Below are 17,918 nucleotides of genomic sequence, written 5' to 3'. Positions count from 1 at the left end.
GTTTAGGAGATATCCGCTGTATCTGCATGTGCCAACATCATCGACACATGAGCATTGAAGCATGGCACGTTTGTGCCGTATGCTTCAGTTAGTGTGCTGTTACGGCGGCTCCCGGCCAATCACAGCCTACGGAGCCCACGATACCGGAAAGTAAATGCGGGAGTGTGACGTCATTGCGGCTCCGGCCATTCACAGCCTATGAAGCCCACGATACCCGGAAGAAATCCGGGAGTGTGACGTCATTGCGGCTCCGGCCAATCACAACACCGGAGCCCACGATACCTGAAAGTAACTCCGGGAGTGTGACGTCAACACGGCTCCGGCCAATCACAGCACCAGAGCCCACGATACCTGGAAGTAACTCCAGCAGTGTGACGTCATCACGGGATCCGGCAAATCTCTCCGGCATGTGACGTCATCGCGGCTCCGGCCAATCACAGCACCGGAGCCCGTGATACCTGGAAGTAACTCAGGCTTTGTGACATCATCACGGCTCCGGCCAATCACTCGGGGGGGGGGGGGGGGGGTGACGTCATCGCGGCTCCGGCCAATCACAGCACCGGATCCCGCGATACCTGGAAGTAACTCCGGGAGTGTGACGTCATCGCGGCTCCGGCCAATCACTCCGGGAGTGTGACGTCATCGTGGCTCTGGCCAATCACAGCACCGGAGCCTGCGATACCCGAAAGTAACTCCAGGGAGCGATGTCGCCAGCTAAAGCGGGTGTGCGGGGACCACTGCAGGGGCTTCGATTAAAGGTGAATATTTCTAGCTCGTTATGCCTTTGTCTTGCAGTCTTTTTATTTTTGGGGGGGGTTTGCAACCACTTTAATATCACATTTTAATTACAGTTGCAATTTTAAAAACATTTCATCAATCTATCTAATGTATCATAGTGTAACCTACTTTAGAAATGGGGTCACCCTAGGGGGGGCACCTCTCCCGCCGCCTGCAAAAGTGATCCTGTCGCGGGAATCCGCCATCGGGGCGACGTTTTTATTGGATGCAGAAATCGCCCCAGTAAAAAAAAATAAAAATAAGGGTATGTAACGTCAAAGTAATGACGTAGATGTACTGTGGGTGGTCCTGAGGTGGTTAAAATAAATAAATATATATATATATATATTATATATATATATATATATATGTATGTATGTATATATATATATATATATATATATATATATATATATATATATGTATGTATGTATATATATATATATATATATATATATATATATATATATGTATATGTATGTATATATATATATATATATATATATAAAATGTTTGGGGGGTTCTAAGTAGTTTCCTAGCAAATAAATGAAACTTTTTTAGGAGAAAAATGTCAGAATTTGCCCGGCAGCAGGTGATTAAATAACCGATGGGAAAGAAGATACGAGTTTGATAAGTTTGCAAAAATTTTAGATAAAATTTTTTTTTTTTTTTTTTTTTATTGCCACTTTCCGGTATTATATGTTGCTATATGTCTCCAGCAAGATTCATCCTTAGAAAAGATTCCCTTTCTGCCCCCAGCGGCGGTCATTGGACACCCTTCCCTTAGAGCTGATCCTCGGAGGGCGCCGCACACTGTGAACAATGCTAATGGATTCACACTTCCAGCTGCCAACCGCTCCGATAACAACAGCCGGCAGAAATCTTCCCGAAGATGCCGCATCCCCCCCCCCCCCACCATATTTCACCGTCTCTTCACACCTCAGACACCTCAGCCAAGAGCCCATAAATGATCCGGTCCCGCCAGCCGCGCACCCTCAGCTATTTTTAGACTCCCCGGGCAGTTTATGAAAGTAATAAAGTGTAAATAATTGGAGCAGAAAGTAATGCCGTTGTCGGAAAATGGGATTATTAGTTTTGGACAATCAACGAATGAGCTGTAAAAATGATTGGTGGGCACTGGGGACGGAGGACAAAATCCCAATGTCTCAATATGCCGGGGACATCAATATTAATGGTCGGAGGGCGGAGGGGACCACGGAGAGGGCGTCCTGCAAATGGAGATGCAGAGAGCAGCTTCTCCCTGGAACGAGGCTCCAATGAACAACAGACCCTCGTTATGTGAATGGATAAGTGTAATACTACATGGCCAAAAAAATGGGACATTTATTAAAGCGGAGCTCCACCCTAAAGTGGAGCTTCCGCTCATTGGAATCCTCCCCCCCCATCCGGCGCCACAATTGGCCTCTTTCAGGGGGAGGGGGGTGCAGGTACCTGTACAGTACAGGTATCTGCACCCACTTCCGGCATAGATATCTGCAGAAGGTACGCCCCTTTCCGCAGAATCTACGCCCCTTTCCGAAGGTCCCCCGCTGTCTGCTGGGAAACACACGGATCCCAGAGGCAGCGGGGACCATCCTTATTGCTCAGCGCGACTCGCGTATGCTGCAGTAGGGAACCGGGGAAATGAAGCCGCAAGGCTCCACTTCCTGATTCCCATACCCAAGATGGCGGCGGCAGCACCCGAGAGACGGTCGAGAGATCGGCTTCGGGTGCCGACATCGCGGGCGCGCTGGGCGGGTAAGTGTCATTATTTTAAAAGTCAGCAGCTGCAATATTTTTAGCTGTTGGCTTTAAAAAGAAACGGCGGACTCCCGCTTTAAGAAAGGAAAGTATCTGATGACCAACTTCCAAATTTCTGGATCTGCTTCCTACAGCAATATATATATATATAGTGAGAGTGAGAGCCCCTGTCTCTGTGAAAATGAGTGTAAAATGGAACACGGGACTCTCTAAGCCCTTGTACACACAGTCAGACATTCCGACAACAAAATCCGTCGGATTTTGTCCGACGGATTTTGTCCGAAACTGTTGCATACACACGGTCGGACAAAGTTGTCGGAAAATCCGATCATTCAGAACGTAGGTGACGTTATTTCATTACGACGGGACTACGTTCAGGCTGGTAGCCAATAGCTTTGGTCTAGGAATTTGATCTGAGCGTGCGTGGCACTTTGTCCGATCGGAATTCTCTACAAATGATCGGGAAAAAGTCCGATCGGATTTTTTTACCGGAAACATTTTAGATCCTGCTCTCAAATTTTTCGGACCATGTTGTTGGAAAATTTTATAGCCCTGCTCCAAGCCCTTGTACACACGGTCGGACATTCCGACGGAAAATGTCCGATCGGACCGTGTTGTCGGATAATCCCACTGTGTATGGGCTCCATCAGACTGTTTCCGTCTGAATATCCGACCGACAAAGTTTTAGAGCTGGGCTATAAAATTTTCCGACAACATGGTCCGATGGGACTTTGTCCGATCGTTTGTAGAGAATTCCGATCGGACAAAGTGCCACGCATGCTCAGATCAAACTACTAGACCAAAGCAATTGGCTACTAGCCTGAACGTAGTCCTGTCATAACGAAATAACGTCCGTCACGTTCTGAATGATCGGATTTTCCGACAACTTTGTCCCACCGTGTGTATGCAACAGTTTCGGACAAAATCCGACGGATTTTGTTGTCGGAATGTCCGACCGTGTGTACAAGAGCTAAAACTTTGTCGGTCGGATATTCCGACGGAAACAGTCCGATGGAGCCACCACACATGGTCGGATTATCCAACAACGCGGTCCGAACTGACATTTTCCGTCGGAATGTCAGACCGTGTGTACAAGGGCTTAGAGGCAGTTTGAGAAGTTCCATCAGAAGATGGGTGAGCAGAGAAAACTATGCTTTAGGTCTTCTCTGGATTTTGTAAGTCTGGATTGGGGCTGGAAACTTGAAGACTTCAAAGAGCATTGGGAGGGATGGAGTCTTCAGTCTTGTGCCTGGGCTTTTCAGAAGTTCTGCAGCTTGTGTGTGTGTCCAGGTGCCCACACTCATTATAAGCCAGATCTGAGCATAGCTTAGGGGAGTTGGTCTGAGAGCTGTTGCTGCAGCCAGGAGGAAGGTGGTCTACAGTATAAGAACCCGGGCAATATCTTTGAGACGGCACTCCATGTGGGAGAGGTTCCAGGTCAGTGGACTGAGATAGTTGGGTCAGCTGAGAGAGTCAGGGAGACCACAGCTGAGACAACTGGAACAGAGAGTCCTCTGGAACCAGAGGGGACCATGAGTCTTGGAGGAGTGTGGAAGCCTGAAGTGTCAGGAGAACTCCTTCCTGGAGGCCAGGAGTGGGCCTGCACAGCTTTGCACTGCGGCCAAGGCTGAGTGAGCCTTGAGAGCCAGTTGGCTTGGCACTTTCGTTTTTTGGTGGAGTTTTTGGCAGAAGAACCCCTCTGATGGGGGCCCTGTTGTAAGCGGGGCCTCTGGTGTAAGTAGGAACTCTAAAGGGATCCCTTATTTAAGGAGGGACTGGGGGTCTCTGATGGAGACCCTGATTTAAGGAGAACTGTGATGTAGGGGGGACTCTAATGGGGACAGTGATGTTAGGGGGTACTCTGATGTAAAGGGGGAATCTGATGTAAGGGGGGAGGCTGATACAGAACTCTGATATAAGGGGGACTCTGATGAGGGGCATGATGTAAGAGGGGCATGATGGGGACTCTGATGTAATGGGGAACTCTGTTGGGGACATTGATGTAAGGGGGATTGTGATTGAAACTCTGATGAAAGAAAGGACTCTGATGGGGGCCCTGATTTAAAGAATATGTTACCCCAACATTTTATATTCCTGATATGTGGCTGCTGTATCATGTACTTGTGTTAAAAAGTCTCCTGTTCTCTTTGTATTGCTTCCTTTATGTGAAATATCTGGTGATAGCACCAGTTCACCTGCTGTCCTATGTCAAACTGACCACGCTAGGCATGAAAGCACATCTAGGCATGAGAGCACATCCATCCCAGTGTGGGCAGTTTTCTGGCTGTGCTGAGAGAATGACTAATGCCGCGTACACATAGGTCGGATTTTCATGTCGGAAAAATCTTGGATGGTTTTTCCGACGGAATTCCGCTCAAGCTTGCCTTGCATACACACGGGTCACACAAAAGTTCTCTGAACTTTCGACCGTCAAGAACGCGGTGAGATGTGCAACACTACGTCGAGCCGAGAAAATGAAGTTCAATGCTTCCGAGCATGCGTAGGAATTTTGCGCGTTGGAATTTGTACAGATGATACGAATTTCCAATTGGAACTTTTTTCCGACCGTAAAAATTGAGAACCTGCTCTCAATCTTTTGCTGGCCGAAATTCCACCAGCAAAAGTCAGATGGAGCGTACACACGATCCCATTTTCCGACCAAAAGCTCTCATCGGACTTTTGCTGGGGGAATTTCCGATCGCGTGTACGCGACATTAGGCTATGACTAAGGCTCTTTGCCGAAACGCGTCAACGCTACTATTTTATTGTCACTCCAATGTAACCAATAAAGTACTCTTGAAATGATTACAGTGTTACCGGCTCTCTTTACGTTTTTATGCTGAGAGAACAGCCTGCCTGTCCTCCAATGATCAGACTTGTGTGCTGACACACCCTTCACTGGAAGATCAGTGTAATGCTGTTTCTTCACCCCTACCTCTCTAAGCTCCTTATGTAGCTGAGATCAGAGATTATATATAATCACAATGAACCAAAAAATACACAGAAATGTTTTGGATTGAATTTCTATTTTAAATTCTAATGGATTGTTTTACAAAGTGAGGGTTTACATATACTTTAAGAATGGACTGTAATATAACGGGGGACTGTGATGAGTTCTAAATCATATCATGCTGATTACAAAAAGGATACAAGTAAAACGTGTGCCATGACACTCAGGATCAGAGTCGGCTTCAGACGGACGCTTCCATAATACACTAAAGCCTTCATTGATGGGGGGGACCACATTGAGCGTCATCACCTCCCTCCCCCATACAGAGAACGTTAACTATTAAATTACAGGTTCTCTTTAAGTGGATTACACTTTTACTCTTGCCCCCCTATGGTGACCTCCATTCCCGCAGTCTCACCGTTTCTAAAGGCCAAGAAATGAGATTTGGTGCTGAACTATACATTTCATGTTATCAGATTGAAGAACACTCCATTATCCATTCATTGGGATTGATCCGCGGGGCTCCACGGGGAATACAGAACATTCCACAACACCGGAGAAAGGTCAGCTAATATATATCTGATCCAACGCCAAGATGGCTCCACGCCGGAACCTTGCGCCACTTTGTATATAAGATCGCCCTGGGGGGGGGGGGGGGGTAAATGATCCATCGATGAAACCATAAAAGTGTTTTATATTTGTTAACCCCGGAAGGTGTCCGTTCTTCTATAATATATGGAAGGAAATTAAAGAGAGAAGGCGTGGACAAGTTATTGGGGAGAGAGAGGAAAGACCAGAGAGGAGAGAAGAGAGGAAAGACAGAGAGAGAGAGAGAGAGAGAGAGAGAGAAGGAAAGACACAGAGAGAGAGAGAGAGAGAGAAGGAAAGAGAGAGAGAGAAGGAAAGAGAGAGAGAGAAGGAAAGAGAGAGAGAGAGAGAAGGAAAGAGAGAGAGAGAGAGAAGGAAAGACAGAGAGAGAGAGAGAAGAGAGGAAAGACAGAGAGAGAGAGAGAAGAGAGGAAAGACAGAGAGAGAGGGGGGCAGAGAGAGAGAGAGAGAGAAAGACACAGAGAGAGAGAGAGAGAGACGGAAAGAGAGAGAGAGAGGAGAGAGAGAGAGAGAGAAGGAAAGAGAGAGAGAAGGAAAGAGAGAGCGAGAGAGAGAAGGAAAGACAGAGAGAGAGAGAGAGAGAGAGAGAGAGAGAGGGAGAGAGAGAGAGAGAGAAGAGAGGAAAGACAGAGAGAGAGAGAAGAGAGGAAAGATAGAGAGAGGGAGAGAGAGAGGGGGGGACAGAGAGAGAGAGAGAGAGAGAGAGAAAGAGATAGAAAAGGAAAGACAGAGAGAGAGAGAGAGAGAAAAGGAAAGACAGAGAGAGAGAGAGAGAGAAGGAAAGACAGAGAGAGAGAGAGAGAAGGAAAGACAGAGAGAGGAAAGACAGAGAGAGAGAGAGATGGGGGGGGGGGGACAGAGAGAGAGAGAGAGGAAAAAAAGAGAGAGAAAAAGAAAGACAGAAAGAGAGAGAGAAAAGGAAAGACAGAGAGAGGGAAGAGAGGAAAGACAGAGAGAAGAGAGGAAAGACAGAGAGAGAGAGAGAGAGAGAAAGACAGAGAGAGGGAGAGAGAGAGAGAGAGAGAGAGAGGAGAGAGAGAGAGAGAGAGACAGAGAGAGAGAGAGACACAGAGAGAGAGACAGAGGAAAGAGCAGAGAGAGAGAGAGGAAAGACAGAGAGAGAGAGAGAGAGAGAGAGAGAGGAAAGACAGAGAGAGAGAGAGAGAGAGAGAGAGGAAAGACAGAGAGAGAGAGAGAGAGGAAAGACAGAGAGAGAGAAAAGACAGAGAGAGAGAGAGAGAAAAGGAAAGGCAGAGAGAGAGAGAGAGAGAAGAGAGGAAAGACAGAGAGAGAGAAAAGACAGAGAGAGAGAGAAAAGGAAAGACAGAGAGAGAGAGAGAGAGAGAGGGAAGACAGAGAGAGAGAGAGAGAGAGAGAGAGAGAGAGGAAAGACAGAGAGAGAGAGAGAGAGAAAGACAGAGAGAGAGAAAAGACAGAGAGAGAGAGAGAAAAGGAAAGACAGAGAGAGAGAGAGAGAAGAGAGGAAAGACAGAGAGAGAGAAAAGACAGAGAGAGAGAGAAAAGGAAAGACAGAGAGAGAGAAGAGAGGAAAGACAGAGAGAAGAGAGGAAAGACAGAGAGAGAGAGAGATACAGAGAGAAAGAGAGGAAAAAGAAAGGAAAAATACAGAAAGAAAGGGGGGGGGGGAATACAGAAAGAAAGAGGGAAAGAGAGAGATACAGAAAGAAAGAGAGACAAAGAGAGAGGGGGAAAAGAAAAATACAGAAAGAGGGGGGGGAAAGGAAAAAAGAGAGTGAAAAGGAAAGACAGAGAGAGAGAGATACAGAGAGAAAGAGAGAGAGAGAGGGATACACAGGGCCGTCTTTAAATATTGATTGGACCCTGGTCAAAACTTTTCTTGGGGCCCCCCTTCCATGCAGTTTCACTCTCCACCTGCTCTCACATACAATAAATAGCAGCTAGACTCAAAATCAGTTTACTGAATCAGATCAGGCAGTTATTGTGATTGATTGCCAGAGGTTACAGTGTATCATACCGCTCACTGACTGGTTGCCAGAGGTTACAGAACACATTACAGCTCACTGGTTAGTTGCTTGTTGATTGCTTGCTAGAGATTACAGTGGATATGACCTCAGGGGGGCATGATATACATATCAATGCTGCCAGCCGCCTCTATTTACATATGAATGCCTGTAATTTACATGTAAACACAGGGTCTGCAGGTGAGTAATCTGTACAGAACAATAGGGCAGAGCTGGGCAGCATTAGTAGCAGCATTTCACACTGAGATATTGGGACACATCACAGGACTAAAACCTCAAGGGGCGAGGAAATTTAAACCAGTATAGTTGGCTAGTATGAAGCAGCTGCTTTGGGCACCACAACAACGACAGGGCCCAGGGCAGCTGCCCCTTTTGCCCTGCCTTAAAAACGGCCCTGGGGATACAGAAAGATAGAGAGGGAAAAAGAAAAATACAGAAAGAAAGAGGGAGAAAAAGAGAGAAAGATATACAAAGATAAAGAAAGAGGGGAGGGGGAAGAGAGAGAGAGAGAGAGATGGAAATTAAAGAAAGAGGAGGAAAGAGAGAGAGAGATATACAGGAAGATAGAGGATGGAGAGGGAAAAATAAAGAGAGAGAAAAATACAGAAATAAAGAGGGGAAAAAGAGAGACACAGAGAGAAACAACGAGACGAAGGATAAAGAGGGGGGGGGGGGGAAGAGGAACAAAGAGAGAGAAATAGAGGGGGGGGGGGGGGGAGATAAGAACAAAGAGAGATAAGAAAAAAAAAAGAGAGAAGTAAAGAGGAAGAAAGATACAGAGGGGGAAGAAATAAAAGGTGAATGGAAGAGAGGGGAGGGAAGAAAGAAGAAAAGATGGAATGCATGAATAGATAAGAGGAGAAAAGACTGATCAAGAGGTAAAGAAGTAGTAAAGGAAGGAAAGAAGGAATGAGGGAATAGAGGAGAAAAGAAGGAAAGAAAGAGGAAAGAAAGAATGAAAGAGGAAAAAAAAGAGAGAGAGAGAGTGAAAGAGTGAAGGAGTGAGCTACAGAGAGAAGGAAAGAGTGGAGGGGGGAATGAAAGAGAGAAATGGGGAGGGAGAAAGAGGAGAAAGAAAGTGAGAGAGATCCAAAGATAAAGAAAGAGGGAGACAGAAGAAAAGAAAAGAACAATAACATTTTCTGGATCATATCCTGACAGTGATGATGGTGGACTTTACTTTACAATGAGGAGGTTACTAACCGGAGCAGCCAGAAATATGGAACAACTGTGCATAGTAACCAATCAGCTTCTAGCTTTCATCTTCACAGCTTGTTTTCACTGAACAAGCGGCAGGTAAAAGCCGATTGGTTGCCAGGCACGGCTGCTTCAGATTCTATCTGCTCCAGGTTGCTCCAGGTTGGTAAATTTGTCCCCACTGTGTTTTTCTTACTTCACAAGGCCAACACACTTTGGTTCAGCTTCCGTATGTTGTCAGATTGTCTGTAAAATGACCCCTCCCCCTCTATTTTGTATAAGTGACGGGTCCTCTTTAAAGAGACACTGCTACTAAATATGGGCGCCGTCAAAAAAATTTGTTTGGTTTTGTTCCATTTTGTATTAAAAAAAAAAAAATAGTATTTAGTAATTTAATACGAATTTTCGTTAAAATAACGAAAGTTCGTTGTGATGAATTTATCATCATGAGGGGCTCCCACCATCCCTGTGCTGTGCCCATTATGAGGGGCTCCCACCATCCCTGTGCTGTGCCCATTATGAGGGGCTCCCACCATCCCTGTGCTGTGCCCATTATGAGGGGCTCCCACCATCCCTGTGCTGTGCCCATTATGAGGGGCTCCCACCATCCCTGTGCTATGCCCATTATGAGGGGCTCCCACCATCCCTGTGCTGTGCTCATTATGAGGGGCTCCCACCATCCCTGTGCTGTGCTCATTATGAGGGGCTCCCACCATCCCTGTGCTGTGCCCATTATGAGGGGCTCCCACCATCCCTGTGCCCATTATGAGGGGCTCCCACCATCCCTGTGCATCCCTGTGCTGTGATGACTTCCTGGGGTTTTAACTTTTTAGTTTTGTTAACAATTCCGAATTTTCATTATGAATTTGGATCCGAAATTCGTAAATTAAATTTCGTATTTTATACAGAATTCGTATGCATAAAAATGATTGCGGATTCGTAGGAATGTACAAATTTCTGATTCGTATGAAACTAATCGCACATGTCTAACTGCTACCATGCCCACCCAACGACCACTTTATACTCCCCTCTATAGTTCCATCCCCTGCCCCCCCCCGATATTTCAAGTGTTCCCCCGGTATATGTGGAGAATTTCGATTTTTTTTTTTTTATTCAACATTTATTGGCCGTTTAATGATCTGTATTGTTCTCATTTCAGGTTTCCATTATGTGAAGACCTCGTCCAGCAATCCTCTGAACTTCTACACCTGGAATATATCATGGATTATGAGGGAAGTGTTTTCATACATCGGACCCAGACCCAAACATGGTGAGTGTTCCCCCCCCCGAAATCTCTGTCCTGGTACCCTTGGCTGGTCAGTGGTGATTGGTAGACTGAGTTGTGTTTCAGGTTCCCTTGTGGTCCTTCCAGTACTGGGACAAGGTCATCCAGAGCCCAGGGCAAACATGCCAAACTCCACCCCCCCACCCCCAAGGTGTATGAGCATTATGTATCATCAAAATCCCCCCCCCCCCCAAAAAAAAAAACTGAGCACTAATCTTTTTCACCCCCCTAAGCATAAATCCCCCCTCCTCCCAGTGCAAATCTGTTCTCCTGCTGAAATCCCCCCATCCCAGAAAAAATCCCCCCCCCCCAAAAAAAAATCACTCCTCCTAGCACAAATTATCTACCCCTAAGATTACCCCTCCCAATAACCCCACTGCAAATCCCCCCTTCCAGCACAAAGCGCCCCAATCATCCTTCCTAGCACAAATCTTCTTCCCCCATTTCTTCTCCCCTAAATTTTAGCATACCCCCCAAATTTCTCCTCCTAGAACAATACTTACTCCCTGCTGCCCCCCAAATCCCCCTTTCCAACACAAATCTCCCCCCCCCCATTTCCTTGTGGTGCCACCGCCCATGATACCACAGTACCCAGGGCAGCCGTCCCCTCCTGCCCACCCCTTGTCCCGGCCCTGAGTCCCTCTCCATGGTGGACACATGTCGGGGTCTCTCCACAGTTGGGTAAATGTTGGATTTCTCCTACATGAGCTCCTCATATGTTATTATTACTATGATTTCCTGAATTTATGAGAGGGAGGTCAACAGAAAGGTTTACTATAGCTCCAGTATTCAGTTCTGCACTCTTTAGAGGTCATTATTGGTGTCCTAAATATTTATCTGACCCTCCAAAAAATGGTTGGCCGGCAGCACCCCCCCTCCCCCCCAACGCTGTTGTGGGTTACACGAGAGATCAGTCAGTCTGTCAGTTGTTCATCCAGCCCCACACTTACCCCATCTAAGTCTCAGACTGCTAGCGATGCGACAGGCAGGTTCTTCCGTTGCATCTCCTTCTCCTCTGCATCACGGCGGCTTCCGTCGTGCATCTCCTCCCTACTCCTCCTTGGTGTCCAATAGGATCGCCTGTCCTTTCAGACAATTGGGTGACAGGTCTCAGGACCCGCTGGGAGGAGGATCAGTGTGACAATATTGAATATTAATTGGCTATTGTCGCACAACTGGGTGGGCTCGGGGCGTAATGCTCTGGTCCCCGAGCCCACCCTTTTTGAAGCCTATTAGGGACTCAGGCTCTAATCACGTGCTTCAAAAAAAAAGAAAAACCCTGATTGGAATCCGTGCGTCCGGTGCCCTCCAAGTAGATTAGGGCGGGTGGCACCCCTGCACCCCTAAGGGACGGACCGCCACTGGTGCATTGCATTAAAGTGGATTTAAACCCACACCACATGAATACTGTAGCCAGGATGATAAAGTGTGGTATAAATATAAAATATAAAGTACATGGCTTCTAATTCTAAACCTACCTTCCACAACTTACCCTCTTTCCTACACCGAGCCCCACAAAACTCCGGAATCCATGGGCGGGTCTATGCTGCGGTGCTCGGTGGGCAGAGCCGTGACGTCACTAGGCTCCCGCCCACCTCTACGCTCCCCTTGTGCTGGCGGCGGCGTGATTACGAACCTCGTGCTTGTTATACTAGAATTATACTAGAGAGAGCCAACAGTTTATACAGCGCTTTACAATGTATAGGTGGGGGGGGGGGGGCAACACAATTACAGTACAATACAAAAGGTACAGGGGGGCCCGGCTCGTAGAGCTTACATTCTAAAGGGAGGGGGTGGTGGTACAAAAGGTAATAGCTGCAGAGAATGATTTGATGGGGGTGGCTCGGGGACAATTAGGTGGGTGTGGGATAGGCTTCCCTGAATAAATGAGTTTTTAGGGATCTCCTAAAGGTGGACAGGTTAGGGGCTGATCGGACATACTGGGGCAGGGAGTTACAGAGGATGGGAGAGGCTCTGGAGAAGTCCTGAAGGCGGGCATGGGAGGAGGTAACAACTGAGCTAGAGAGCAGGAGGTCCTGGGAGGAGCGGAGGGGACGATTTGGGCGATATCTGCTGATGAGGTTGGTGATGTAGATGGGGTTGATGTTGTGGATGGCTTTGTATATTATGGTTAGCATTTTGAATTTTACACGGTGGGGTGGGGCAGGGGCATCAGGAGGGGGTGGCTAGGGCGGGCTGAAGCCCCGAATGTGACCCCCTAAAGCCCCGAGTGTCAGCTCTGCAGGGTCTCCATTGCTAGCCCCAAGCGAGCGACGGGACCAATCTGATCCCAAGCACCGCCGAGTGCGGCCGAGTGCCAGAACAGGTGCCGCCTTCTGGAGCCTGCACGCCTATGATGGACGTCCCACTGGTCCAATGCCGGGACCGCGGAACATGTGACGTCCATCATAGGCGATGTTGGCTCCAGAAAGCGAGAATTACAAAGCGGCTGCCGCGCCACATCCCCGCATGGCACTCGGGCGAGCCGCTCTCCTCTCCTCTTCTCCTCCTCTGAGGACTGGTTGCTGTGACACCGCACACCACGGCTGAGACATGTCATTGTGTGTTAATGTCAGTGTAGGTAGGTCAGTGTGTTAATGTCAGTGTAGGTAGGTCAGTGTATGTTAATGTCAGTGTATGTAAATGTCAGTGTAGGTAGGTCAGTGTATGTTAATGTCAGTGTATGTTAATGTCAGTGTATTTTAATGTCAGTGTATGTTAATGTCAGTGTAGGTAGGTCAGTGTATGTAAATGTCAGTGTATGTAAATGTCAGTGTAGGTAGGTCAGTGTATGTTAATGTCAGTGCATTTTAATGTCAGTGTATGTTAATGTCAGTGTGTGTTAATGTCAGTGTAGGTAGGTCAGTGTATGTTAATGTCAGTGTAGGTAGGTCAGTGTGTGTTAATGTCAGTGTAGGTAGGTCAGTGTATGTTAATGTCAGTGTAGGTAGGTCAGTGTGTGTTAATGTCAGTGTAGGTAGGTCAGTGTATGTAAATGTCAGGCAAGTCAGTGTAGGTAGGTCACTACCGTTAGTGTATGTAGGTCAGGCAGGTCAGTGTAGGTAGGTAGGCCACTACCGTCAGTGTAGGTAGGTTAGTGTATGTAAGTCACTACCGTCAGTGTCACAGCCCAGCCAAAAAACCTGCGTCGCGTACAACAACCCCCCCCCCCCCCCCCCCGTTTCCGGTCTTGGACTTCGGGCTGAAGCCCCTGGTCCTTTTACCACCTAGCAACGCCCCTGAGTAGGTGGAGCCAGTGAAGGGATTGGCAGAGGGGGGCGGCACGGATCGTTTTTATGAATACCTCTACTCTACACGGTACAAGTGTTGATTTAAAAAAAAATTGGGTTTACATCCACTTTAGGCTAGGCGGCCCATTCAAAATGAATGGGTTCTGGAGCACCTCAATGCAAAAAAATATTGGTCCTGCTGCATTGTTTGCACAATACACACTGAAGAAGTTGGAGAACCCCCAGCTTTGTGTCACATCTCCAACAGATGAGCAGACAGACCGAAACAATAGGTGACTCAGTTAGCAATGGGAATTCACACCTAGGAGACACACAATGGGGGAATTATACCATGGGAGAAAGACACCTTAGCAAACAGATTATAGCAGGAGACTCCAGCCCAGTTCAGACTATCCGGCACCAGTATATAAGAAGACCCAGGACATCTTCCTAAATGCTTAAATGCAAAAGTTATAGCTTCTACAAAATAGGGGATATATTTATGGCATTTTAATTTTTTTTATTTTTTTACTAGTAATAGCAATGATCTGTGATTTTTAGCGGGGCTGTGATATTGCGGCGGACAAATCGGACACGTAACTGACATTTTTGACACTGTTTCGGGAACCAGTGACATTATTACAGTGATCACTGCTAAAAATATGCACTGTTATTGTACTTATGACACTGGCAGGGAAGGGGTTAACAACATCAGGGGGCGATCAAAGAGTTAAATGTGTTCCCTGTTTGTGATTACTAACTGTATGGGGGACAGTGTGACTGGGGAAACACACAGATCACACGTGTCATCCCCTGACAGAATGGGGATCTGCCTTCTTTACTTCAGCAGATCCCCGTTCCGTATCTGTGTGAAACGATCGTGGGCGGCCAGCGGACATCGAGTTCGCCGGACCCGCTGATTGGCTCCCCCCACCCGCCGGGCAGTCGGCGCACGCGTGCCCACGAATGCTAGTGCACGAATCGCCGAACCGGTACAGCCCAGCCACCTTGCTGCAGTGGATGGTCGGCAAGTAGTTAATTATATTCCTATTTACAGGAATATACGACCCCCTTACTGAAGAAGTCAACGTCTCGACGACGCGCGTTTAGGGGGCGGAGCTTGCGGACTGACGTCACACCATGGCCATCTTGTGATTTCAATGCTTCGTAGCTTGCACAAGGTCATTGTGCTATTCTTGCGAGCGTACCCATTACTTTTTTTTTAACCATTAAATTAGTTTCATCAAACGGAGAGCACTATACGTTGCCTTTTTTCTTGCATATATAAACCTGATGAGCAAGATGATCGTGGTCTTTGAAACCCATTAAGAAGTCTTTTGCCTAAGGAGATCTTTGCACCCAGAGTGTGCCAGGTGTCTTGATTATCCCCAAAGGGGACAACTGCTGAATGTGCTTGTTCACAAGGTGAGCGGTTTTGTGATACCGGTGGTGGAGAGCACTTACCTCTATCTGCACTTGGGGCGGAATACGGCTGGATTTTCTTCAATGAGCCACTATATGCATGAAATTTTGAGATACATATATATTTTTTTTTGGAATATACACATTTTTATTGTATTATACATAGTATGACACTTGTTGATTATATTTTTTTGAGGATTAAGTAGCGCAGCACTTTATATATATATATATATATATATATATATATATATATATATATTCCTATTTACAGCTTGCATTTGATACAATAATGTGATCAGGCTCACCTGAGCTTGTATTCTATATAACTTCTGTGTGGGTTTTCAATAAAGTGAGTTCCAGTTTGCACCTCAGCTAGTGTCGTCTAGTATCTTGGGTGCAACATTCAGCTATAATACCTGATTCCTGGTTCCAGACTAAAGGAAGCTATATCTTGACGGGGGGGGCACCCAAGCTGTGTGCTGGACGGTTCCGTCACAGTCCTAGTAAAATAAGAGGAAGGCTGAGGTCTCTACTTTAATTCCTGCCCTGAAGTGCAGCCAAAAGGACAAGGATATTCCGATAGAATGAAATTTAAAAAAAGACGACACACGAAAGGTGATGAGAAAAAGATGAAATCGGGTTTTATGGGGAATGTAGTTTTATTTTTAAGACTTTTGGCAACGAGAAGCAACAAGGAATAAGAAGGCTGAGTGCGAAGCCAAGGGCTATAAATGCAAAAACTCCCAGGGGGGTGGGGAGCAGATGATCTCATTCGTTGCTGGTTCCTCCAGTCTGTGGGGTCACCTAATCCCAAGGACACCCCCCCCCCCTTACCTGCCCTGCTCCTGGAAAGACCACTCTAGTGATGGAGGTGGAAAGCCTTGATTTACCGATCACAAAGTAAAGCCATAGGACCCACACCCAGTGAATTATATAGTAGTACTAAAGGCTAAGGGGTCTATTAATAAAAATTTGAGGAGAATTCACACAGTCGCCATGAATAATCCCTGTATTGTGTCTAATTTCTTTATTTCCTATAAATGTGAGCTCAATCTATTGGTCACAATGCAGTATTTTTCTTGATTGAGGCATTTCAGGAAAATACCACACTATGGCCATTTGTCAGAAACCATGAAATCAGCCCGAGGCAGAAGTACAGTTAAATTGTTTGATAATAAAAGTAAAAAGAGCAAATGTACTCAAAACACAGCCAAAAGTTCAGTAACTGGAATGGATAGTCAGCCAAGCCAGAAGTCAGGGATCAATTTAGTGGAACAGCAAGCAGGATCTGGAGCCAGAAGGGATGTCAGCAAAGCAAGTCTTGAACGGGATCGCAGGAGATAGTCTCTTGTGATGTTGACCAAGGCAAAGGCAGAGCTCCTCCTGGACTGGACGGCTTAAGTAGGCAGGACTGACGAGCAGGATATCATCAATAGGCGAGTCACTGTGGAGTAGGGATGAGCCGAACACCCCCCCGGTTCGGTTCGCACCAGAACTTGCGAACGACCCCCGCGTTCGGTACGAACGTTAGAACCCCATTGAAGTCTATGGGACTCGAACGTTCGAATTGGAAAGTGCTAATTTTAACGGCTAATATGCAAGATAGTGTCCTAAAAAGGGTTTGGCGATCTGCCTCCTGCCTCAGGGGACATGGGTCACTGCAAAAAAAAGTTTTAAAAACTGCTGTTTTGGCGGGAGCACTGATTTTAATGACGATTAAAGTGAAAAAAAAAAGTGAAATATTCCTTTAAATATGGTGCCTGCGGGGTGTCTGTAGTATGCCTGTGAAGTGCCACGTGTTTCCCGTGTTTAGAACAGTCCCTGCACAAAATGACATTAAACGGAAATAACACCATTTAAAACTGCTTGAGGTTTTAATGTTATATCTGGTTCCTGCAATATGGTTGAAAATCATTGAGAAAAATGGCATGGGTAGCCCTCCCTGCCCATTACCAGCCCCTTTGGGTCTTCTACGCATATTAAGGGGAACCCCGTACCCATATTAAAAAAAGGAAATGCGTGTGGCCCCCAGGCCCTATATACTCAGAACAGCAGTATACAGGCGGTGCAAACAAGACAGGGACTGTGTAGGTTTGTTGTGTTAAGTTGAATCTGTTTGTAATTTTCAACTGGTACATTTTTAAAGTGTAGCTCCAGTCAAAAAAACTATTTTTAAGCTTTTTGGAAAACATAGGGAAGGGTTATCACCCCTGTATAATTTGTTTTGTCGTCCATCTTTTTTCATCTCACTTGCTGCTGTCTCCTTGGGGCCTGCCCTATATTATAGCGGTATGTACTGGGTACAGAGCACGCAGACAGCACGCACTATCTCCTAACACTACTGACTGCAAGCTCTATTATTAGCCACTTGTTAGCCCAATGTTTGCATAAAGTGAAAGATGAAGTTATGCTGAGTAAATAGATATCAAACATGTCACTCTTCAAAATTGCACATGCCCGTGGAATGGCGCCAAACGTCGCTACTTAAAAAATCCCCATAGGCGACGCTTTAATTTTTTTTTTACTGGTTACATGTTTTGAGTTGCAGAGGAGGTCTAGGACTAGAATTATTGCTCTCGCTCTAACATTCTTGGCGATACCTCACATGTGTGGCACATGCGAGCACATGGGGACATGGGCGCTTTAATTTTTATTTTATTTTTTTATTGTTCATTTTACTTTAT

The 17,918-nt window shown here is 46.4% G+C and overlaps 1 protein-coding gene across 1 annotated transcript in view; it reads left to right on the top strand.

Moving 5' to 3' along the window:
- Positions 1-17,918, top strand: part of LOC143990376 (ALK tyrosine kinase receptor-like) — a 538,819-nt gene that overhangs the window by 284,698 nt on the left and 236,203 nt on the right. The window contains exon 2 of the mRNA XM_077490400.1: positions 10,457-10,567. Coding sequence (XP_077346526.1) covers positions 10,457-10,567 — 111 coding nt within the window. The remainder of the gene's footprint in view (positions 1-10,456; positions 10,568-17,918) is intronic.

Source organism: Lithobates pipiens, unplaced genomic scaffold (genome assembly GCF_037356315.1).
Source record: "Lithobates pipiens isolate NorthernLeopardFrog02 unplaced genomic scaffold, aLitPip1_a1.2 Scaffold_18, whole genome shotgun sequence".
Lineage (NCBI taxonomy): Eukaryota > Metazoa > Chordata > Amphibia > Anura > Ranidae > Lithobates > Lithobates pipiens.
The sequence above is the reverse complement of the archived record's forward strand: the minus strand, read 5'-3'. Positions and strand labels throughout refer to the sequence as shown.